The 23,760-nt window shown below is 44.2% G+C and overlaps 1 protein-coding gene and 1 long non-coding RNA gene across 2 annotated transcripts in view; one reads left to right on the forward strand and one right to left on the reverse strand.

Annotated features, from left to right (window-relative positions):
* Positions 1-23,760, forward strand: part of AGBL4 (AGBL carboxypeptidase 4) — a 1,304,809-nt gene that overhangs the window by 1,237,578 nt on the left and 43,471 nt on the right. Inside the window, exons 10-11 of the mRNA XM_047082354.1 lie at positions 16,394-16,546; positions 18,966-19,128. Coding sequence (XP_046938310.1) covers positions 16,394-16,546; positions 18,966-19,128 — 316 coding nt within the window. The remainder of the gene's footprint in view (positions 1-16,393; positions 16,547-18,965; positions 19,129-23,760) is intronic.
* LOC124515872 (uncharacterized) lies at positions 1,702-7,612 on the reverse strand. The gene is made up of 3 exons (XR_006962912.1): positions 7,536-7,612; positions 7,016-7,098; positions 1,702-1,817 (listed from the first exon to the last, which is right to left on the reverse strand). It is a non-coding gene; the product is annotated as an uncharacterized LOC124515872 (long non-coding RNA).

A 23,760-nucleotide genomic window follows, 5' to 3' on the forward strand; every position in this document is an offset into this window, starting at 1 on the left:
GGCATGCTCCTGCCTGACGGGCTTCCTATTGGCACTTACCCCAGTCTCACTCCAAGGTGTATGTATCATTTTCTCTCATTATAAATTGATCATTCTGGCTACAGGATGGAGAGTGGATCTGGGTGCTAAGGGAGGGAAGGAGGTGTTGGAATGCAAACAGGTCAGCTGGGTGGCTACTCAGGAGTTCAGAACCACAATAGCCAATGTCAGTAAGCCAAGCTGGTGGCCTCCTTGCCCAGAGCCTCACAGATAGTTAAGCATCAGAGCTGGAACAACCTTTAGAGTGTTCTTTGCATCTAGTGAGAGTCCTTGTTTGAAGAAGGATAAAACTGGGCACAGAGGCAAGAAGGTCATTTTGGAAGTTTGGCCAAGTTCCCTAACAAGAGCTTCTGTCCACTGCTATGATCTTTTCTCTGCATTGCAAGACCATCGTAAAAATAGAGATTTTACTATCACCAAACTTCTTGCCTCCATCCCAATCCTGCTTTCATTTTTTAGAGACGGCCCCTGTTTTCTTAAAGGCCACAGAATCACCTAAAAGGCAAGAATTCAGTTCTCCCTAAACAAATCAATTTTTACAAAGAATGAGCAAATCTTCCCCCAGAAATCTGAGTATGGCCTCCAGAGAATACAGAAATTCATACAAGATGTCTTAGAAGAAGATAGAAAAATCTTATTCCATTTTTTAGAGATGAAGGAAAAACACACACACACAAAAGCCCAAACATAATTTTTCCGATGGCTGATAATATTCTTCTCTCATCTCTCATTTCCCCACAACTATTTTGTCTTGGGCTCCTGGAGCCTGTGGGAAAGCTGCTGTGTGATTTTTATCTCTATGATTAAAGTGTTACACTTTATTGAGTTCTTTACATCAGCAGCAAAATCTGCAATGCAGGATTTTACATAACACCTCATTTTCTTCCTGCACCATTACTGTTATTAACCTGGTGGCAATAAACAGAAAATACAGCTTTGCTTATGATGTACTCTTCATTTTTGTTCCAATAGCAAGAAGAAAAATAAAAAGGAAGGAACCAGAGAGAACAGGAAAGAATGTTTTACCCATTGTATCCCTTTGATGCCTGCCCTTTTTGTTCCCTATTCTACAAAGGCAGTTCTCCCAGAAGATCAAGGGTGGGGGTGGTCTCTGCTCAGGAATGTTTTCTTCTCCATCGTTAACTCAACCATCTACTCATTCATCAAGGATTTCCTCAGCACTTACTATGTGCCAGGCACTGTGCTGGGGGTTAGAAGCACAGAGATTTCCGGTCTTGACCACTGCCTGGCCCAGTGGACGATATAGGTGCCACCACCATAAGAATGACATCATGAGATGAGTATAATAAAAATGTAGGGCCGAGTGAGATGTCAATGAAAGAGGGCATGGTCAAACATATCCAGATGGGTTAAGGAAGTCTCTACAGCAAAAGAGAAGCTTGTACCGGGCCCTGGAGAATGGCTAGGTAGAGCAAGGCCTTCTCAGCCGGAGGAACAACATAAGGAAACATTGGAAGGCACAGAAGAGCATGTCTGGAAGCTGTCAGTTCGGCATGGTGAAAGCATTGGATTCCTGTTAGCAGATGGCAGGAAATGAGGTTGGAGGTGGAGGCAGGTCATTGAGGATTGGATACTCATACACCCAGATACCTCCCATGCCTTGTGTTAATTCACCCTTTGGGCTCCCCTAAGACCCTAAAATTAGAGGATCAAAGCATAATGATATAGCAGAGTAACTTGTACTGTGGCCAGAAGATATGGGTTTTATCCTTGGCTCTGCTGCTTCCTCGCTGTGTAATCTCGAGCAGTGTGTTCATCTGTAAAATGGAAATGAGACAATGAGACAAAATGAGCCAATGACTGTAGACAAGTTGTGTCGCTTGTATAGTATTTCATGTGTCAAAGGAAAGGATCCACCCAGCAAAACTCCAGACCATTCAAGAACCAGAGAAGCCATAAACTAATTCTATGTGATTTTAATCAAGGCTTTTCATGTGGATATAGATGTGGGTGAAGGAGCCTGCCCTGTTCTGGCATTTGCCTTCAAACCAGGAGATAAAGCCTGGTTTGTCCCCATACCTCCTTGTCCAACCATTGCTTGACTCTCAAACTGCCCCCTCCCTCCTTGCTGCTCTCTGGCTGAGTGATGTGGTCCATAACAATCAAAATCTTCTGTTCAGAGGGAAAGAAAACCTGTAGCAAAGGAATGGCTTGAGAACACCCCTGCTCTCATCCCATTTGGGGCACCCAAGTGTTTGAATATGTGTATTTAGGTGTTTGGTTTTTTTAAAAACTCTTGTTCTGATTTTATATACAACGAAAATGCACAGTGCTTATGTTTAACTGTATTGATAAGGAGCTCCAGTTTTATAGGCAACACATAGATTACATGGAGAAATATGTTTCTTTTGCTCAAATAGCCATGCTTAGGGAAAAATCAATTCATTTGTATCAAAATGTCATAATCCAAGACCATAGACCTTCTGACAGCATCTTCCTCCAACTGCAGACAAGTACCTAGGAGTCAAACCTCCATCACACCAAAAGATGATGGCAGCACCAGTCTCAGGGAATGGCCCCACCTTCCACTCAGCCACCCAAGCCAGAAACCTGAATTTAGGTTTCTGTCTGAATTTAGGTCCCATGTCCAGCATTGTCAGTCTTATTTTACCATAGGTTTCAAATACGTACCCTTCTTCTCTCCCTCCCTGCCCCTGCTTGAATTCAGAAGCTTATTATTTTTCACTCAGTTCCCACTTGGACTATAACAGAAATGTCCTAACTATTCCACATGCTTTTGAGTCTTATAACCTCTTATTCTTCCTCAACAAAGCCTCCGGAAAAATCTTTCTAGAATGCAGTGCAAACATAATCAAGTTGTACTTTCATAAAATACTTCTCTATATTTTCTACTTTATAGGAAAAGTCCTTAGTGGCTTACAAGGCCTTCCATGATGAGTCCAAGGAAGCCTCTTCATCATACTCTTCCATCATGCCAAACACGCTATATGTCCCTTAGTGGGCCGAGTGGTTTGGGTCCTGTGAGTTTTGCTCACATAGCTCCCTTTGTCTAAAATGTCTTTCTTCCCATTGGGGGCTCTTTTCCTTTTCATCCACTTGGTGAACACCTTCTTGTGTTTCAATACCTTGCTCAACAGCCACCTCCTCTGCACAGTCTTTCCTGACCACCCAATAAGTTGATGGTTCCTTCAGCTGTATCTTCACCCAGTCTCCACATACATCTCTCTGAGTCCCTGAAAGAAAGGCTGATGTACTTGTTCCCTTGCCTGTCTTCCCCCCAACCACACTATGGAAAGGAAGAGGTGGGAAGGGGGGACCAGAGGAGAGAAGGGATGAAAAGAGAGAAGAAAGAGGGGCAAGATGAGAGAGGGGGAGAAGGAACAGAGGAACAAATACAGGATCTGTCTGCACCTTTCTCCCCACCACCCCATCCTCAGCCACCCACACTGAATAAAGCAGCCAGGAACCACTTTATTTTTCTCCAAGATAAAGTACATAGTTACAGCAGGAATGCTGGCACCCCTGAACACTTCTTTGAATGACAGCAATGCCTACCCTGCTAAAGGGGAAGACTTCATTTTAATGGGGAAATAATTGAACTTCAGTCTTACAGTAGGCTCTCACCACACGGCCATGCCAAGGAAAAGGACCGTGGACTCAGATCTTGAAGCAGATAAGGTGGGAAACTGACAGAATCTGTCCTCAGAGGCCAAAGGAAGGAGAGGAAAACAAAAAAAACAAAAAAAACAGTGCAAAGCAGAAAGGTCAGACAATTGAAAGATATGACTCTCAGGGTATAATGGGCCACAAAAAGTCACCAAATCCATTCTCTAAATGAATGAAGAAGAGGGATGAATGAATTGAAGAGAGGGAAAGAAACTTCTCTAGGGTCACAGAGCAGGTTAGTAGGAGAGCCAAGATGAGTTTCCTGGGAAGAAAAGAATTAAGATTTACTGAGGACTTCCCAAACCCCAGCTCAGTGATTAGACATATATTTTTATCTCCCTGGATCAGCTAACAACCTCCTACAGGAGATGTCTCCAAGCATTCAGGCCACACATATTTATTGAGTTCCTAACATGTTCCTGGGGGTGCCCTAGTTTCATCAGCCTTTGATTTATAATGAAGCAACATTAACTTTTAATTATGAAATTAAAATGTCCCTCGGCTCTCACAAGCTTACATATTATATCTCCATTCTCTTCTTAGTTTGTCTTTCTGCTCAGACTGGGGCTTTCTGCAGGGAGGTCTGGCTTTTCCACTTGTATCTGTGTCCACTCTTGATGTAGGTGTGAGCACCTGGGGTGACCCCCAAGGGTAAGGAGCAAGCAAAGGCTTTGGATGCAGTGAGATGTAACTTAGAATCCAGTTGAGTTCCTTTTTTGCTATGAGATCTTGAGAAGCCTGGCTCTGAGATTCTCTGAGAAACCAAGCTCCCATTTACTTCAGTGGATTGTTGAGAGAATCACATGAGCTAATTGGTGTGAGAATGGTTTATAAACTCTACAAATGTGTAAGACAATGGTTATCGTCAATAGGCATCCCATTGAACAGGGAAGAAATTTACATTTATGTAAACTGGGTCCCCAACCACCGCTCAGCTCTGTGTTCCTATAACTCCTGTATGTCTCTTCAAATCTTCCATTGTATACACAGTTTTGAAATGTCCATCCTCCTTGCAGGGTTTTGAGCTCAAGGAGGTCCATATCTGTGGTGCCATGCACAGCACCTCCTCATAGTATCTATCACTGTATAATTGAACAGTATGTATTAAAAGTGTAAAAACTGCCAGACATTTTGCTAGGCACAAAACCAGGTACTTCATTTAACTTCATAACAATCCTTTGAGGTTGGAATTATTATCCTCACTTTTTAGTCAAGGAAACTGAGGCTCAGAGAGGGAAAGTAACTTCTACAGGTCCTAAAGCTCACCCATGGCTAAGCTGACACTTAAAGCCAAGTCTACAGAACCCCAAACCACCCTACTCCATGACTACACTTCTTCTGTCATCATCATCATTGTGACGGTCAACGTTGGGTTCACCAATCACTGCTATGGAGAGTAGGAGACAGACCAGGACTTTTTTGCCCTGGGAAGATCTGTTATGAACCCAGACCATCTGTGCTGAGCCTCTGGTCTCTCTCCCTTTTTTAGGGCAAAGGTGAAGGAGGAGGTAGAAAAAGAGGAAAGCTTCCTTCTAGGTTATTAGAAGGAGGAGATGCAGAAATGGCTCTATTTACATACAGATCCTACTTTTCACTTCTAAGGAGGGTAGGATTGTAAGAGACAAATTGGAAGTAGGAAAATGTTTTTATTCCTCATCTTGCTGCTACTAGTGATTTTTCCCTACACGCATGCATGACTCACAAATTTCCTTTGTCCTGAAAGAGGCCTCAGATGGAGAGGCTGGGCCTTTATAAGTAGCTTAGAGATGAAGAGCTTAGCCCTAGGGTCAGAAAGACTTGAGTTTGAATCTCAACCCTGACACTTGCAAGCTTTTTGCTTTGTTTTCCTCCTGAGATTATAACAGTACTTAACTCATAGGATTGTTACCAGAATTGCTACAAGGCCACACATAGGAAGCACTCAATAAATGTCAGTTGCTTTTGATGATGTCATGGTTAAGAACATGGACCACAGAGCCAGTCAGCTTGGGTTCTGCCAGTTCCCACTGTGTAACCTGGGGGTTCTTTTGCAGGTTACCTCAACTTTGCTATTCATCAGTTTCCTCATTTGTAAATGATGTTTCTATCTGAGGGGGTTGTTGCAGGAATAAACGGGTGGTGGTAAGCACTATGTTGTTATTACTATCTTCCTTTCATACCTCCTTGAGTTAGAATCTAGGCCCTAAAACTCCTAATACCATACCTCTTCCTCTGCCCCTTTCTCTGAGGCCAGGATACCTGGATTCATTCATTCATGATGCACTTAGTCACTCAGCAAATGTCCCCTGAGTACCTACTGTGTGGTAGGCCCTACGATACACCCTGGGGATACAGGAGTGAACCAGGCATGGTCTTAGACCTTAGTGGGTTCTTCACAAACTACTCCCTCCTTCTTAAAACCATTTTTTTTTTTTGCTCTTGGTTTTCTTGAAACCACACTGTCCATGTTCCCTCCTATTTCCCTGCTACTCCATAGTCTCCTTCACTTCATCATCTACCTAAAGTCTCAGCTTAAGGGGCCACAGAGACACCGCTGTGCTAACCAGGCCTATGTTCATACCTCTAGGACAGCCCTCTCTCCAGGGCCCCAGGGTCTTATGTGTAACTGCCTACTTGACACGCCCAGTCTGGTGTCCACCAGCCGCTTCAAACAGCAGAGATATCTCTGACAACCAGCCCAGCTGGTCCCCGTCCCAGTCTTCTCCATCTCTCAGTTGCTCAAGTCACAAACCCTATATCTGTCTTTGATTCTCCTGCATACAGTCCATGCACAGGTCCTACAGAGGTGAGGCCAACAGATTGATCAAATATTCCCTTCTCTTTTCATCACCACCAGCCCACTCTCATTTAAGCTCCTATGGTTTCTAGAGGGAGCTGTTCAAAAGCTTCCACACAGGTCCCTAAAATCCATTATCTGCACTACAGGCAAGGGAATCCCTGTTAAACATTCCCTGTTAAAATGGCTTTTCATTGTACATAGGACAAGCTCCAAACTCTGACCCCAGGCTACAAAGCTCTGAGTGAGCTGCACCCTATGAACCTCCCCAGGCACACCTTCAGTGTTCATCACAATCCCTCCGTGAGCCATCCCTCTGGTCTTTGGAAGTGCCACACTCGTCCTTGCTTGTAGGTCCTTATTTGCCCAGAATTCTCCCACCAGCCTCATTGAACAGCTCATTCTTATCATCCTTCAAGGCTCAGCTCACATGTCAGAGGTCTTTCCTGATCACACCAACTAAAGTAGACCCGGTCCCCATCCACTCGGTTACTCGCCATCCTGCGGCTCCCCTTAGTGCATTCCGAGCGCGTATTACAAATCTGGGATCACCTTGTTTAGTTGCTGTTCACAGTCTTCATCCCCATTAGCTCCTCGAAGTCAGGAACCTTGTCTGTTTTGTTCAACTCTGGGTCCTAGAAACAGTAAGTTCACAGCAAATATTTGTCAAATGAATGAATGAATAAATGAATGAATGAATAAACTGGATGACAAATACTTTATCACAGGGATATTTTTAAAATCTATGGGAGTCCAGAAAAGAGAACTGCTGTCCCTGAGAGGGTCAAAGAAGGCCTCTTGGACAAAGAGCCATTGGGCCTAGTAGTGAAAGATGAGCAAGCTGTTACCATCAGGGGGAAAGGGATGGGAGGGACAGGCATTCCCACCTGCAGGAATGGCAGGCACAGAAGCATGGAGTAGGAGAATGTGTGCTGGGGAAGTTGCAGGTGGGGCGGGAGCAGAAGATGGAGAAAGGCAGGAAAGGAAGTCCCGGAGCCCATCCCCCATGCCCTAGGCTAGCTCTCCAGGCGTCCTATGCACCTGTTCTTCTTATTGCCCCCCATTGACTCACCACATCCTGTTTTTGTGACTAGAAGTGCTGTCCAGCCATATTCAGGGTGCACCTGAGCAGAGAAGCCTTAAATGTGCCGCTTCAGAGGTCAAGATTATGCATGATAAAGGACAGTGACACTGTTTTGTTTGCTTGATTTGCTCAGTTGTTTTTAAAGAAAAAGTTCTCCGTTTTTCTGAAAAATTCTGCTGCCTTAGGACATGTACCCTGACTTCCATAAACATCTGCTTTACCTTTTTTATTTTCCTTTAGCTTCATATTTATTGTGCTGATTTTTTTTTCCTACTTTGACTTTAAAAAACACAGGGAAATACTTTCTTTGATAATAAATAGATTTGGGTTTTTGTTTTTTTTTTTTTTGCCTGAGGCCCATGGGGAAACAGCTCCCTGGGGCACATCTCAGCGAGGAAGCTGTCTGGAAGGTCTGGAACGCTGCTTGCCCCTCCACCCAGCCTCCCAGTGCCATTCTAGAGGCTAAGCCTGTGAGGATCAGTCCGCAGACCTCCCAGCCCCTCAGCCCAGGGATGAAGGAAACTGCATAGTCTTAGGAGGTCTTGCCCTCCTAAGATCAGCGTGATTGCCTTGCTAGACTGTAAGCCCCTGAGAGCACAGCAGGATGCAGAGCACGGTCTGGAAACCAGAAGGACCCAGGCCCCTGCTCTGCCACTTCCTGCTGCATAATGCAGGGCTGGCTACTTATGCTCCCTGCTCTCCGAGCTTCAGCCCCCTCCTCCTTGAGAAGGGATAACAAAGCAGCTCACCCTTCCCATTTGTCCTTATCCCTGCCAAGCTTCAGTTCCTTTCTGCTCGCCAAGCCTGAGAGAAACCCCGCTGCCCTTCCTGGGTCCGATTTCCCTTCCTTTGCTGGGCTGAATATGTGATAAACCCTGAAGAGCTGTTCAAATGTGAAGGAGTCAGCACCACAGCACGGCACCAAGCTCAGATTTGAGAAGCAGGGAAGCAGCTCAGAATGTAGGGGGGAAGAAACAACCCATTTCCTCCCTGGCGTCGAGGAGGAAGCAAACCCCACACTAAATTATGTTGCAAATATGCCCTAAGGTAGTTTTAATTTTATTGGTACTGATTTTAATTTACTCTTCAGGCCCCTGATAGCAGGATGAGCTGTTGGCTGCTGGCGAGGGGATGGCCCTTCATCACTTGGTTTTAATTAAGGTTCTTAAGTTTGGAAGGAAAGAACAGAGATGCTTTCTTTCACTTCTAATCTCAGTCCCAGGTTGTAATTAAGGGCCCTGTATTAGCAACACACCCCATGCTCTGGCTTGGCCACAGAAAGGTACCTCATTTGACTGCTGGGAAAAACTTAAGATGCACCTGTTTGGTCATATAATTCACTCATTCTTCCATCACTTTATTTTCTATTCATTCCTTTGCCAGCCCTTTAAAGATAACCTACCATACACCAAGCCGTGTTCTAGTCCTGTGTATTTAAAAACCCGACAATGTATGGTCCCTGCCCTGAATGGGAGATGGGAATAAACAAAGCATTTGTATGCCACTCTCTCATGAGAGAGAGAGAGAGAGAGAGAGCTGTACCTTGAATTATGAGAGCACAAAGGAGGCTGTTACCTCATCCAGAGGAATAAAATAGGCTATTTGAATTGAGATTTTACTTTTATTTTTTAATGTTTATTTATTTTTGAGAGAGAAAGAGAGAGAGAGAGAGCACACACACAAGTAGGGGAGGGGCAGAGAGAGAGGGAGACACAGAATCCGAAGCAGGCTCCAGGCTCTAAGCTGTCGGCACAGAGCCCCATGCGGGGCTCAAACCCATGATCCGTTGAGATCATGACCTGTGTCGAAGTCAGATGCTTAACCCACTGAGCCACACCCATCTGCCCCTGAATTGAGATTTTATACTAGTCAGATGAATAATATTAGCTGCTATAATAAGCAATCGCCAAATTTCAGTGGCTTAATACAATGAAATGTCATCATTTCAAGGCTTTCCTGGCCACTTTCCTCCCAGTGGTGACTCAGGGACATAGGCTTCTTCCTTCTTATGACACCATTGTTTTTACATGTAACTTCCATGCATAAGAACAAGAGAGAATGTGGGTGATTGAGTATGAGTGTTATGGTCAGGTCTGGAAGTGGCAATTGTCACCACTGCTGACATCCCATTTGATCCCAGCCAAATAGCAAAGGAGACTGGGAAGTGTCCTCCGTGGTCCAGGAAAAGGAAGTGAGACTGATGAGCATCCATTCAGTTTCTGCCTCACATTTTAAGCTTGTATCAAAGTTAGCCAGATAAAGAGAAACTGTATCCCGGGCAAAGGAGAATTTATTGTGTGTAAATGTGGAGCCGGAGTCATGAGCATAGCAGTGCGAGGTACTGCCGGTCATTCCACAGGACTGGCGCGGACAGTGTGAGACCAGAAATGTCAAGAGCTAAGACTAGACAGGGGACAGGGACTGGATCACGCAGGCCCTTTTAAAATCTATTAAGGGGCTTGGACTCTATCATGTGAGCAGTAGAGAAATACAGAACAGTTTTTTTTTTAAGTTTATTTATTTTTAGAGTGTGTGTGTGTGTGTGTGTGTGTGTGTGTGTGTGCAAGCACATGTGTGCGTGGGGAGGGAGCAGAGACAAGGGAGAGAGAGAATCCCAAGCAGGCTCCATACTGTCAGTGCAGAGCCCAACACGGGGCTTCATGTAAACTGAGCCGAAATCAAAAGTCATATACTTAACCTACTAAGTCACCCGGCTTCCCCAAAATACAGAACAGTTTTAACTAGGGAAGTGACATTTATTTGCATTTTAAAAAATCACTCTGAACAGCAAGGGAACCAGGTAAGAAGCTATTGTAGTGGAACAGGTAGAGGTGATGAGACCTGGATCCAACGTGGTCCCTGCCCTCATAGACTCACAGACATACTTATCAGCCAGATTAGGTATAGAATAACAAGTACTGATACCAAGGCCCAAGCAAGCAGCTGTTTGAAGAAGAATGAGGGATTTATTTTAACTGAGGACAAGAAGAAATCATGACAAGTTTAAGGAAGTCATAGCGCCTCTGTCTCATCCAACAACCACTTGTAAAATAAGGAAATTGAGGGGCGCCTGGGTGGCTCAGTCAGTTAAGCATCCAACTTCAGCTCAGGTCAAAATCTCACAGTTGATGAGTTCAAGCCCCTCTTTGGGTTCTGTGCTGACAACTCAGCCCGGAGCCTGCTTCAAATCCTGTGTCTCCCACTCTCTCTGCCCCTCCCCCGCTTGAACTCTGCCTCTCTCTTAAAAATAAATAAACATTAAAAAAGTTAAAAATAAAATAAGGAAATTGAGGCACAGTGAAGAGTTTCCACTTCTCCATAGTCACAGATTGTGTAGAAACCCTGCTCCTGCCTTCCATGTTCCATCTAACTGGACCACATGAGTCCATAAAGCCAGTTTAGATAGAGAACATAATAAGGACATGGCTGGAATTAGTATTTGTGGTCTTTGGTATTCCCAACAAAGTGGTGGATATGTGCAGTGGAGAGGAAAAAAAACTAAGACCTCAAACTTAGACCCCTATTCAGATAAATTTCCTTTTTTTTTTTTTTTTTTTACTCCAGTTCTAGCCCCTAGAGTCTCAGAGTGGGAAGTGGTCTTAGAAACTAATCTTTTACTATTGTTTTGTAAGTACTACTCATTGTAGTACATGAACAAGAAATTAGAAGCATAAAAACTACGGGGGAAATGGATAGAATTCCTATGTGCAAGTAATAAGTTTACAAACCTGGAAAGTATGTCCCCTTTCTTCACTCCCTCTTTCCAGGCATCCTCACCTCCTCGCTGTTCTTCAAACATGCCTAGTGCGTGTCACATTATGTGGCATGTTGCATTGACTTCTCCTTCTACCTGGAAAACTCTTCTAACTGATAGCCTCAAGACTACCTCTCCTGCTCCATTCATGTTGCTAGTTTTCAAGACCTCTATTCCATTTCTTTACTTTACTTGTCTCCGTGGCCCTAATGCCTCCTGACATCCTTTATATTTCTTAATTGATTTGTTTATTCCCTTTCTCTCCTCAAAGAATATAAACTCTTCAAGTTCAAGAACTTTCTGTTGTGTTCATTGCTCTATCCCTAGCACCCAGCACATTCCCTGGTGCATACCCCAATGCCTACAACACTGTCTGACACATCGTAGGCACCCAGTGATTATTTGTTGAATAAACAAATGAAAATACAAAAAAATTAAACAACAAATTACTGCAAATAATAATAGAATTAGTGAGGGGTCGGATATAAATTTAATATGTCGAGAACAAGAGCCTTTATATTTATAAAGAACCATCAGTTAGAAGAGTTAATGGAAGAAAGCATCGTAATTACAGCAGAGAGTGAAAATATAAACTGCCTTGGCATCAAAAATAAATGTTCAGTGTCTATATGAAAACAAAAACAAAAACTTTGAAAATTTCCTACTGTACCCAAGAGAAAATTTGAATAAATGGAAAGTCAAAACATATTCGTGGATTAGAAGGCTCCAACTTATAAGTCAATTCTCCCTATGGTAATACAAAAATCCTATATGATTATATTTTTGAGAATAGTATTCTCAAATATTGAGAATATTGACAGGGTTTGGGGAGAAAAAAACTAAACAAGCTAATTATAAAGATCACATAGAAAAATATGCAAGACAGTAAAGAAAATTTGGGAAAAGAAGCATAGTGAGGTGATAATAGCCTTTTAAATATTAAAATGCATTATAAAACACTAAGTTGAAAAGATATGTACACCCTGTGTTTATTGCAGCATTATTTATAATAGCTAAGGTATGGAAGCAGCCCAAGTGTCCATGAATAAATGAATGGATAAAGATATATATATATATATATATATAGGGGCGCCTGGGTGGCTCAGTCGGTTGAGTGTCTGACTTCAGCTCAGGTCATGATCTCAAGCTTGTGAGTTCCAACCCCGCGTCTGTCTCTGTGCTGACAGCTTGGAGCCTGGAGCCTGCTTCATATTCTGTGACTCCCTCTCTCTCTGCCCCTAACCCACTCGCATTCTGTCTCTGTCTCTCTCAAAAATAAACATTAAAAAAAGTTTTAATATATATATATATATACATATATATATATATATATATGAAATTGGTATATTACTTAGTCATAGAAAGGAATGGGATCTTGAGATCCTGGGATTTGTGATAACAGATGATAACATGGGTAGACCTAGAGGGCATTATGTAAGTGAAATAAGTCAGAGCTCATACCACATGATTTCACTTTATATATGGAATCTAAAAATCAAAACAAACAAAAAACCCAGAAACAGACCCATGAATATAGAGAACAAACTAGTGGTGGTTGCCTGGGGCAGGGGGTGAGCAAAATGAGTGAAGGGGAGTGGGAGATACAGGCTTCCAGTTATGGAATGAATAAGTAATGAGGAGGAAAGGTACTGCATCAGGAATATAGTCAATGGTATTGTAATAATGTTGCATAGTGACAGGTGATAACTACACTTAAACATATAAATGAAATAAGATACATTATAAACTTAATATAATTAAAACTGTGTTATAATGAATAGAGAAATGATTAGACCAGAATGAAAAGTCCAGAAATAAACCCAGATACGTACAAAAAAAATGTATATGGTAAAGATGGCTTTTCAAGTCAGTGGAGAAAAGATACACAATTTCATAAATAGTGTGGGACAATAAAGTGTAATATTACCTCACAGCCTACGTCCACATAAATCAAAATTGAAATGAAATTTTTAGCTATAAAAAGTAGAACGATAAAAATAATAGAAGAAACAATGAAAGAATTCAACCCAGAAACAACAAAAGAAAAGATTGATAAATCTGTATAAAAAATTAGCATTTAAAGGGGTGCCTGGGTGGCTCAGTCGGTTAAGCGGCCGACTTCTGCTCAGGTCACGATCTCGCGGTCCGTGAGTTCGAGCCCCGCGTCGGGCTCTGTGCTGACGGCTCAGAGCCTGGAGCCTGTTTCAGATTCTGTGTCTCCCTCTCTCTGACCCTCCCCCGTTCATGCTCTGTCTCTCTCTGTCTCAAAAATAAATAAACGTTAAAAAAAAATTTTTTTTAAAAATTAGCATTTAAAAACTTCCACATGGAAAAAAGTACTAGAAGTAAAGTCAAAGAACAATGACAAACTGAGCAAAAATATTTTTGTACCACACATAAAAGCCAACAATCCAGCTTTCAAAATGGGCAGATAAAATTAACAATTCAAAGAAAATAAAATGCAAATAGTTCATAAACATATGAAAAGACACTTAACCATGTAATAAAAGAGAATTATACTAAGAGAAATTCAGATTAAAGCTAATCTTCAATATCATTTTTCACCCACCAAATTGACGAATATCAAAAAGTTTCATTCCACCCTTGTTGTCAGTGCAATTGCAAAAGAAACATTGACTATTTTGCTAGGGGTATAAATTGGCCCTTCTGAGAGAGTCAGTCTGTCAGTGTTGATCAGCACTGCAAATGCACAGGGGCCCAGAAATTCTGCTTCTTGAAATTTATCTTACATATAATTACATAGGTGAGCTAGCGTATATACAGAGTGAACCACCAAGACATTGCTGGTAACAGGAAAAGGTTGGAAATAATTGAAATGCCTGCCAATAGGAGGCTGGCTGAATAGTTTATATAGGGCTTTTCAAAAGAATGAAGTAATTGTTTATGTACTGAGAAAAAATACCTCCAAGACATGTTAAGAGAAAGGAAGCAGATCTGAAGAGTGTGTTTAGCGTGTTACCGTGTGTGTGTATTGAGAATGTTGGGCAGAGGGTGGATGTTTTCTTGTTTGTGCATAAAGTATCTCTGAAAGGCATATGTGAGAACCTACTAACATGAATTGCCTCTGGGGAGTGAAACCAGGTGCCTGGAGATTCATAGGGGCGATATGGAGGTTTCTCCCTGTAAATTCTTTCATATCTTTTTGACTTTTGAACCATGTAAATCAATCAATAGTATTTGCTGGTTTTTTAAAGTGAAATCACATTAGGTGCCAGGTGTCAGAATAGGGCAGTAGAAGCCACTCTAGAATGTTATCAGAAGAACCAGGTTCTAATTCTTACTCCTTCGCTAACTCGCTGGCCAGCCCTACACAAGCAAGCTCCCCACACAGCGCCGAGCCAGGCAAGGTCAAAGCAGCTGGTGTCTAAGACCCTCTCCAGTTTGGGTGTTCAGAGATATAAACTGCAGCCTCTCCTTACACATTTCTTAAGTCATCTCTCTACCTCCTCCTTTCCTCTGCAACTCATCAAAAGCTCAGAGGAAAAGACAGACAATTGAAGAAAATAAAATTGTGAAGATGACTTTTATAGGGCTCCTGTTGAATCGTTGTGTATTCCACCTCCAAAGCTGAAAATGATGAGTTTAATATCACACAGAGCAGTGCATCTTGTATCTCTCAAAAGACAGCTTATGCTACCCAGAGAGTTGGGAGCTCGGCAAGACGTAATTTTTCACTCCAACTCTGAGGCAAATGAAATGACAGTCACCAGGCCCACATTCTAGAAGCAACATGGTTTTCATTTGGTGGTAACTTCGTTTCAAAGTGTCCCAAAGAGAGAGAGCTCTTCTAAGTGTGGACTTTCTTTCCCAGGAACACACACTAGAAAAGGGATGGAAAGGTGGCCAGATTTTTCCGTGACTGTTTCTAGAGTTGGCCATTGATGGCGATAAGTTAACTGCACCAGGGATCAGGAGACCTGGGCTTTTTTAGTCTTAGTTATGCCAGGTTGGACAAGTCTCTTTCATACTTGGAGCCTCTGCTACTCTCAGAAAGGATTATCAGGTATACACTGTGCTGATATCTTGGAAGAGAAAGTCAGATTTGAGGAACATGAAAGATTTATGGGCCAAAAAATTCCCTAATTCTTGCCAGTCCATTCTGGTGTCTAGGGCAATCTCCCTGGGGTTGCCTGTGCAGTCATTCTGCATACAGCGCCTGAGTATCATCCTTCATGTCCAGGCACTGGGCTGTTTAGAGACATCTCCCTACCTTCAGGGAGTTCCTTGGTGGAAACACTAGCAAATAATACCGTTTCAGGCTAGGGAATGCCTTAAATATGTGTAAGTGGAGAGCAGAGAAAGACTAGTCAAAGTCATCTTTACAGATTACAGAGCATAGTGTGTATTGTTTTTTTTCCATGCACTATTTATATATTATTGGAGAGTAGGTGTGGTAACATCTAATGAGGTGAAATAAAAGAATTAACTAATATGTCGTACATAAAGCTCCCAGAATCGTGCTTGGCATGCATTAAATATGCAGTAAATGATAGTAATTTTTATTGCAGTGTTTGGTTCCCAGTATAACTTCTCTGAGGTTGGAGTTAAAATACCCATTTGTCTAAATAAGAAAGCTGAGACTCAGAGTAGGGCAGTGATCTACCCCAGACCTCCTCAGCTAGAAATGGCCCAGTCAGGCCAAAACTATAAGCAAGCCCAATGTAAATGCAATTATGTTACCTAAAACGTATTTCTCATTGATCGGAAAAACAAAGTCTGCTAGTGCCTTTAGTCATGAATGTATTAACTGTTCTGGGTAAGCAACATTAAGCCTTAACCCAACAAAGCCCTCACCTCTTGAAGAAGGATGCTACTAACTATAGTGTTCTCAGACCTTGGGGGCAGATGGTGTTAAAAGTGGGGAGAAACTGATCCTCACGGCTCTCAACCCCTCCAATCACATTGCAGACGGCTGCTAAATCTGCTGACACGTAGGCCCGGCTCAGAAGGAAGTATGTGAGCGTGTGTGTGTGTGTGTGTGCGCACGTTCATGCACCATGTTTAGTGTCTGATCCTTTAAGGCAAGCTCTGTGACCCCAGACTTCTCATTTGTCATCCTTTCTCTCAACAGAAAACAAGCCTGGAGTTTTATATTGACATACACGCCCACTCCACCATGATGAATGGCTTCATGTACGGCAACATCTTTGAGGATGAGGAACGGTTCCAGAGGCAGGCCATTTTCCCCAAGCTCCTCTGCCAGAATGCTGAAGACTTCTCCTACGTAAGTCGAGGGTTCTCTCTCAGCACGCCCCCTCTCCTGCCCAGCCCCCTCCCTTTTACTGCCTACCTCTCTTCCTCTTCACTCACTTCAGCTGGGTTTAACATTCACAGACCACCAGCCAGCTCTGTGCCAGGCCCTGTGTGGGCGATAGAGATAGAGGTGAACGAGCTCCGCTCATGCCCTCAAGCAGCCCATTGCATCAGGAGGGAGACTCCAAGGCAGCACGTGGTCTTTCTGAGGAGCTGGCATTTTTTGTTCAGTTGGTCTGACCCCAGCAGTAGCAAGACAAGGGACTCACCAAGCCCCCCCCCCCACCACGTGACAGACCGGACCCTGCCCCAGGGCCTACTTTCACCAGCCCTTTTAGTAGGAGCCTAACATACCTGCTGAAGGGGGGAGGGCAGTGTATGCTCCCCATTGTCTCCCTCCATGACCCTTTCCGGGTCTCAATTTCCTTGTCAGTAATTCATGGGTGATAATGTTCTGCCCTGCCTGCATCACAGCTTCCTGGGAGCACAAACACAGCAATAGACGGCAAAGGAGTCTGCAGACTCCAGAGGCTGGTTGTTGCTACCCACCTCACACACCGAGAAGACTGCAGCGGCCGTGGACTGGCAGCTAGAATAATTTGCAGCAAGAAGCAGTATTGGAGAGAGGATGAGGAGTAGAGTCAGCGTGTGGTGTGGGGACATGGGAGAGAGTTTCTGCACATTTTCCTTTGTTCTGATACTAATTCTCTAAGGCCTATTATTTCTGTATGGCCAGAGTGGGAGAGGCCCACAAAGGTCATAGCAATTTTTGAGTTGATGAGCTGAAGGCTAGTGCCTGCCCATTACTCCAGGCCTGGACATTAGTGGAGATGATGAATTTCTCCATGAGATAAGATGCTTTGAATCTCAGAAGTTCTGAATGCCAGACCCGGAAGGAACTGGACCAGTCTCCTCTTTGCACCCAAGAGATACCCAGGTGGCTCCCCATTTACATCTCTGGGGTAGAAACAACCACGCTTGTTTCTGTAGGAATCCATAGGATGGCTAGCCCCAGGCTTTTTGAAACCACTCCAATTTCAGAGCAGGCTGTGGTCTCCTGGATCCACATTCCCTGGGAGGCTGGGCCACAGGCCTCAGAGACCCTCACAGGGGTGAGGTTTCCAGGGCAAACAAAAGGGGCTCAGTCTAGGAGCTTTATTTTTGGCCTTGGCTGATGGTGTTCCTGCACTGCAGCCATCTTAAGAGCTCAAGACCAGGGTCAAAGTAATCTGTCCTCACCCGTCCCTGTCTCTTCTCTGATCCTCAGTACCCCACGTTAAAATGATTTCACTGCACGGACTTCAAGTGTCCTTTCAGACGTGACGTTCTAATTTTCTGATCCCTTGCTTTATCTCAGAATTCACACACACACACACACACACACACACACACACACACACACACACATATCATGTACACACGCATGTGCATGCACACATAGTTTCTCTTCCTTTAAATGTGTCTTTAAATCTCTGCCTTGTCTTGCTAATTTCTTTCTCCCTCTTTTCCTTCTTCTCTTATACTCTGCTGAACAAGACACACATTCTCTTATTAAAACCACAGCCTCTTTATTTCCTTAGATCTCTGTGGGTTAGCAGGGAATGTCCTTTAACCTCAGATGAATTACCTCACAGTTCTGTGAAAGAGATGGTATTATCACCTCCACTTTACAGATGAGAAAACTGAGGCTAAACCAAATAAGGCAAGTTGCCCAACATTTTGCCTGTCTTTGAACAGAGGACTTGAGATGTTGACCCGCTGGCTCTGTCCTCTCTCTATCCACCTCCATGGGTGAAGCTGACACTCTTGTGGAGAAACAGCCATGATCCCTACCCTCTGGTGATATCCAGCTGGAGTTAGGCTGCCCCCAGCGGAGGGAGCCATTGTGAAGGAGTGTCAGCGCTTCTGGGGTTACTTACTCCTCGGTTCAACTCTGTGCTGTATCACTTGCTTGCTCCATCTCTGTGAGCCTCATTTTCGCACCCAGAGGGGCAAAATTGCAACACCTATGTCAAGGGGTTATTTTGAAGTGTAAATGAGATGCCATGTAGGAAGCAACATTACAAAGTTGCAAGCATTGCCCAAATTTTCATTTTGATTATCATCACAATATAATTGCTTATTGTTCTCTGTCTACGTTTCCTTGTTCCATCTGTCCCCATTCGAATTCCCACAAATATTTGTTAAATGGCAGTTACTATCCAAAGAACCCTGCTGGATGCTTTCATTTAATTCTGTTTGTTTATGTAATCAGTCCCCATAATAACTCTGTGATGTGTGGTTAATATCCACTTTTCAGATGAGGAGGCTGAGACCCAAAGGTGTAGTAAGATCCGATAGCCAGCAGGTGCCTGGCCCTGATTCTCTCCTCCCTACTTTGTCTTTCTCAGTCCAGCACATCCTTTAACCGGGATGCTGTGAAAGCAGGAACTGGCCGTCGCTTCCTTGGTGGGCTACTGGACCATACTTCCTATTGCTACACCCTCGAGGTCTCCTTCTACAGCTACATCATCGGGGGCACTACAGCTGCTGTGCCCTACACTGAAGAAGCCTGTATCCTTAGCAGGTTCCCCCCACCCCCACTCCAGGCCTGGGCCAGCCTGCATCTAGCCACGAGTATCCAGGTCTGGCAACATTTAATGGGCAGGCAGGAATCCGACATTCAGCTTAGGTGAGGGCTGAGGCTCTGGGGTGAGAATGGAGGCTGGTTATGCTGGTGGCATCTTTGGATTGTCCTGTTTGCCCCTTGCCCTTCTAATGGACACACCCCATCCCAACTGGCTCCGTGACGGCCTTCTGCTGCTCCCATCTCTATCTCCCCTCCACACCCTCACGAGGGAGTACGTCTTCTACCATCTCAGGTATGTAAGCACATGGGCTGGAGAATGACCATCCCCCTGGTTGCTGAAGAAGACCTGGGTGGTCTGGACTCCTTCTAACCCTGAACATGTAAAACTATATCTTGTCTTTTCACCTCCCACCTTTTTACGCTTGTGTCATCTTTCTCTTCTCTCTGTTCACCCATTTTCCTCCCCTTGTCCTCTCTCCTCTAGCTCCCCCTCCACTCCTGTCCTGTGTTTTTCTCTCCCTGCTTCTTATGTCCCCTCCCTCCTGGATTCTCTCTTCTCCCCACCCTCCTCTCCTCTCCTTCTCTCCCCATGCCTCCCCTGTGTCTTCCCTGCCTCCCTTCCCATCCTCTGCACATCTTTCTCTCTGCTTTGACATTCCCCAATTTGCTTTTCCTCTTGGCTTCCTCTTACAATTTCTCCAAAATCCCCCACGCTTGTCATAATGAAACTATTAGAGGTTACTTTCTACCTTCCTTGAATTTCTAGGGATTATTTAGTCATTCTAATTTCCTGGGTATTGATTTTAATGTCAAGGTCCATACATAAGGATTGTGACAGATTGTGACAGTTTTTGCTTCCCTTTATCCTTTTGTTTTTGGATCGACCCATTTCTCCTTTCCTAACACTTAGTTTTCTTAGAGAAAGCATTATAGTTGATGGAACAAAATGGAAAGGGATGATATTAACTCTATATATGTATAATTTCTCTCTCCCTAGAAGTAGAAGTGTTCCTTTTAGCCCTTGTTCAACCCTTGATGAGTGTTCATGGAGTTCCTGCCATATTTTGTTCAGGAAAGCATCCTTTCTGGTCGGGGCATGACTCAGGACTAGTCCACCCAGTCAGTTGCAGCCTGGTGGCCCTGGGGGGTCCAGTTACCTTGCTGAGAACATGGGAGGCAGGGCGATGGCCCCTGACCAAAGGGTGAGAAGCAGGTAGGCCAGGCGTTAGAGCAGTGTTCTGGATCCAGTGGAACACTGGAGAGATCATAAGAACTGAGAGTCCCTTCCCTGCAGTCACCAAGATTGAGACAGTCACCTTGAAATCTGCTTTGATAACTACTTGGCCTAGCAAGGCCAAGGGAGTAGGCTCTGCTGTGAGACAGAGGATCCTGGCCACTTCTGTGTGTCACGTTGCCCCTCCCCACACACACACTTGGTGTGTGCCCATGACTTCTCCAGGACCTGCTAACACCTGTAATACATGTATAGGTGGCGTTCCACACCACACTTGCTTTGTTCTCCCGGGATGTTGTGGCAAAGGAGATCGAGAGGGTTGCCTGGAAGAAGTATCTGAGCATGTGTACCAAAGGGATTCCACATACTTGTTCCCAGTGAGCCGTAGGTCCCTCCAGAGGAGACCTGCGCTTAGTCTGCTATTGATTTCTGATGTCAGAGGTGCTTTCTTAGCACCTCGCCTGCTTTTGTGTTGAAAGAAAATGTGTTTCTTAGTAGAATGCCCCTCCCTTGCCCCAGGCCCAGGTTTTCTCTTCAACACCCAGTCCTTGTGCATCAAAATAAACACATTGTCAGTACGTGCCAGGAATCATACTAGGCACCCAGGGTAAAATACTAACCAAAAGTCATGGTCCCTGGCTCACAGAGCTTTTGGGGAGACAGAAAAGGAAAGAGGCAATTATAATAGAGCATGGTGAGTCTTGTAGTGGAGGGATTCCAGATAGCCATGGGGAACTTCCCTTAACAAGTACATATGAGTGTCTGTCAGAAGCTAGGGTAAGTTCTAGGCATGGTGGATGTAGCAGTGAACATATTAATGACAAATATGTCTTTGTATGGGAGTAAAAGGAGACCCAAGCACAATTTGGGGAGGTCAAGGAAGGCTTCCCAATAGAAGTGACATCTAAGCTGAGTTTTTAAGGTTGAGTAGAAATTAGCCAGACTGGACTGGGGTCTGTTGGAGGGAGGACATGACAGATAGAGGGGAGGAAGGAAGATGTGCAGGAGGAAGAAGGTGGTCCAGGATGGCTGTAGGACTTCAGATATAAGAGATGACACTGAAGTGGCAGACTGTGAGGAATTTGAACTTGAATGTGAAGGCAATGGAGAACGATAGAAGGGTTTCACACCACGGTGGAAAGCCACTCTGACTACAGTGGGAAGAATAGATTGGAAGGGGCCAAGACTTTGGGCAAGGACACACATAGGAGGCTGTTCTGACAATCCAGGTGGGAGATGATTCTGGCCTAAACCTGGGTGCTTCCGGGGAGTATGTAGAATGTGGAACCACATACATGTAGATTTGGTAAGTGATTGGATGGGGGTGTCAGTGAGGAGCAGGAGCTAGTGACTGGGAGGAGTTCGGAGTGGACAGTGAGGTGGTGCATGAGCCAAGTGGACCAAATGCCATCAGAGCCACCCTGCCTTGTCCCGTCATCTGGGTACAAGAAGAGGACCCAGGAGTTGCACCAGGGAAGCCAGACCAGCTCACCACCTAAGAGCGATTTAACCTGGTTCTTGTTTGAAATGTGTATCTCCTCTCATATGAGAGGGAGACTTCAGGCAGACGGAGTTTGATCTTCGCTGGCTGCTGGCTCCACGTCCTGATCAGAAAGAGAAATTACACAGTCTGATGGCAATGGCAATATGGTCTGGGAGGAAGTGTCCTCCAGACTGAGAGTCAGGAGACCTGGATTCTGATGACAGCACCAGCGCCATCTCAAAGAGTGTCCTTCAGCAAGTCCTCACCTCCCCAAGGTGAGCCCATCACCTTCACAGAGGGACTACAAACCTTTGCTTTCCTAATCCCCTTTATGGGAATTAAATAGAGACAGTCATGAAGAAGTGTGGTTATTAAGCAAAGAGCAGACTTTCAATTGAAACAAATCTGGGTTTGAATCCTGGCTCAGCCACTTGCTAGATGTGTCACCTTGGTCCAGTTTCGTCACCTGACTGGGCCTCAGTGTCCTCCTCTGTAACAGGAGAACATAACACTTAACCTCACTGAGCTGCAAGGAGTTAAAATGAAATAATGTATATGAGCATGCACTGTCAGCTCTAAATATTAAGTGACTGTTGGTTAAAACATCATAAAGCTTACGTGACTGTGAATGGAGACCTGCATTTATGTTAAGAAGGGGTTGTTAGAACAAGAGACTGTGGCTGTGTTGGTAGGGTTCATGGGGCAAAGTCTCAGTGGAGTCACCACAGTTGACAGCCCCGACCTCACAACACCAACGGTTCACAGAGTAGCAGTTGTGTAGTTCCCATGGCAGGGTTTTTATATCTGCTATCTAGAACAGCCCTTGTCAGCATCAGGGTACGTGGAGGACACGTTAGTTATCCGGGGCATGCTGGATGAGAGAATAAGACCAGAGAAGGACTACGGGAGGCCTGAGGGGTATTTCATTCAGGCCAGCAATAGTGTCTGCCTCTCCACCCACCAGAACATATGTATTTGTCAGTTTAATTTTTCTCCCTGGAAAAGCACCAGCTAAACTTTATCAGGGTGTTGTTCTCTGACTTTCCTCCTCTACTCCATCAGAGAAATACAACAATGGATGCAGTCACCGATCCTTCCCTAGCCGTGTGACGTTGGACTGTTACCTCACCAGTCTGAGCCAATTACCCACTTGTAAAATGAAAATAGTAATGATACTCATGCTGCAGGATTCATGGGAAAGTGAGATGATGCATTGTGTCTCCAACCCACAGGCAATGCTGGCACATGATAGGTACTCAACAGATGTTCCTCCTGGCCCCATTTTTCTCCCCTCCCCTCACCATGAAGGGTGCATGGCTTTCCTTTTATTGGGTGAGGCTTTAACCTGATGATCTGGCTCTGAAGTCAGCATCCGGGGTTTGAATTTTGACTCCATCACCATTACTAGGTAACCTTGAGCAAGTCCTGACCATCTCTTAGCCTCATTGTCCAGTAAGTACTTCCACCTGTCAGAGCCATGGAACGAAATCATGGGTGGACTTGATCTCTACTGTGGTCCCATCCAGCTATGATGTTCTAAGATTTTTCTGATTCTGAAATCTAAAATCTAAAATTTTATAATTCCGTGCTCAGATGAGTTTATAAAATTAACAATCCACAATTCTGTGGTTGGAAGAGTCTTAATATGGAGTGATTCCATGAGTGTAAGAGTTCAATCTAATAAGGAAAATCAATACAAAAGTGTCCTAGACAGCCAATCAGGCTAAGCCCATAGCTACTTTCATTCTTTTAATTAAGGGTTCTTAACTGAGGGTCTTATGGATGGGCTTCAAGAAGAGCCTATGAACTGTTTATGGTTTATGTAAACTGTGAGTAAAGACACATAGGTCATTTTCTGGAAGGAAGACTCATAACTTTTGTTTACGTTTATTTATTTTG

Source organism: Lynx rufus, unplaced genomic scaffold (genome assembly GCF_022079265.1).
Source record: "Lynx rufus isolate CCGP_SWC_20201006 ecotype Redwood Valley unplaced genomic scaffold, mLynRuf1.p SCAF_2, whole genome shotgun sequence".
Lineage (NCBI taxonomy): Eukaryota > Metazoa > Chordata > Mammalia > Carnivora > Felidae > Lynx > Lynx rufus.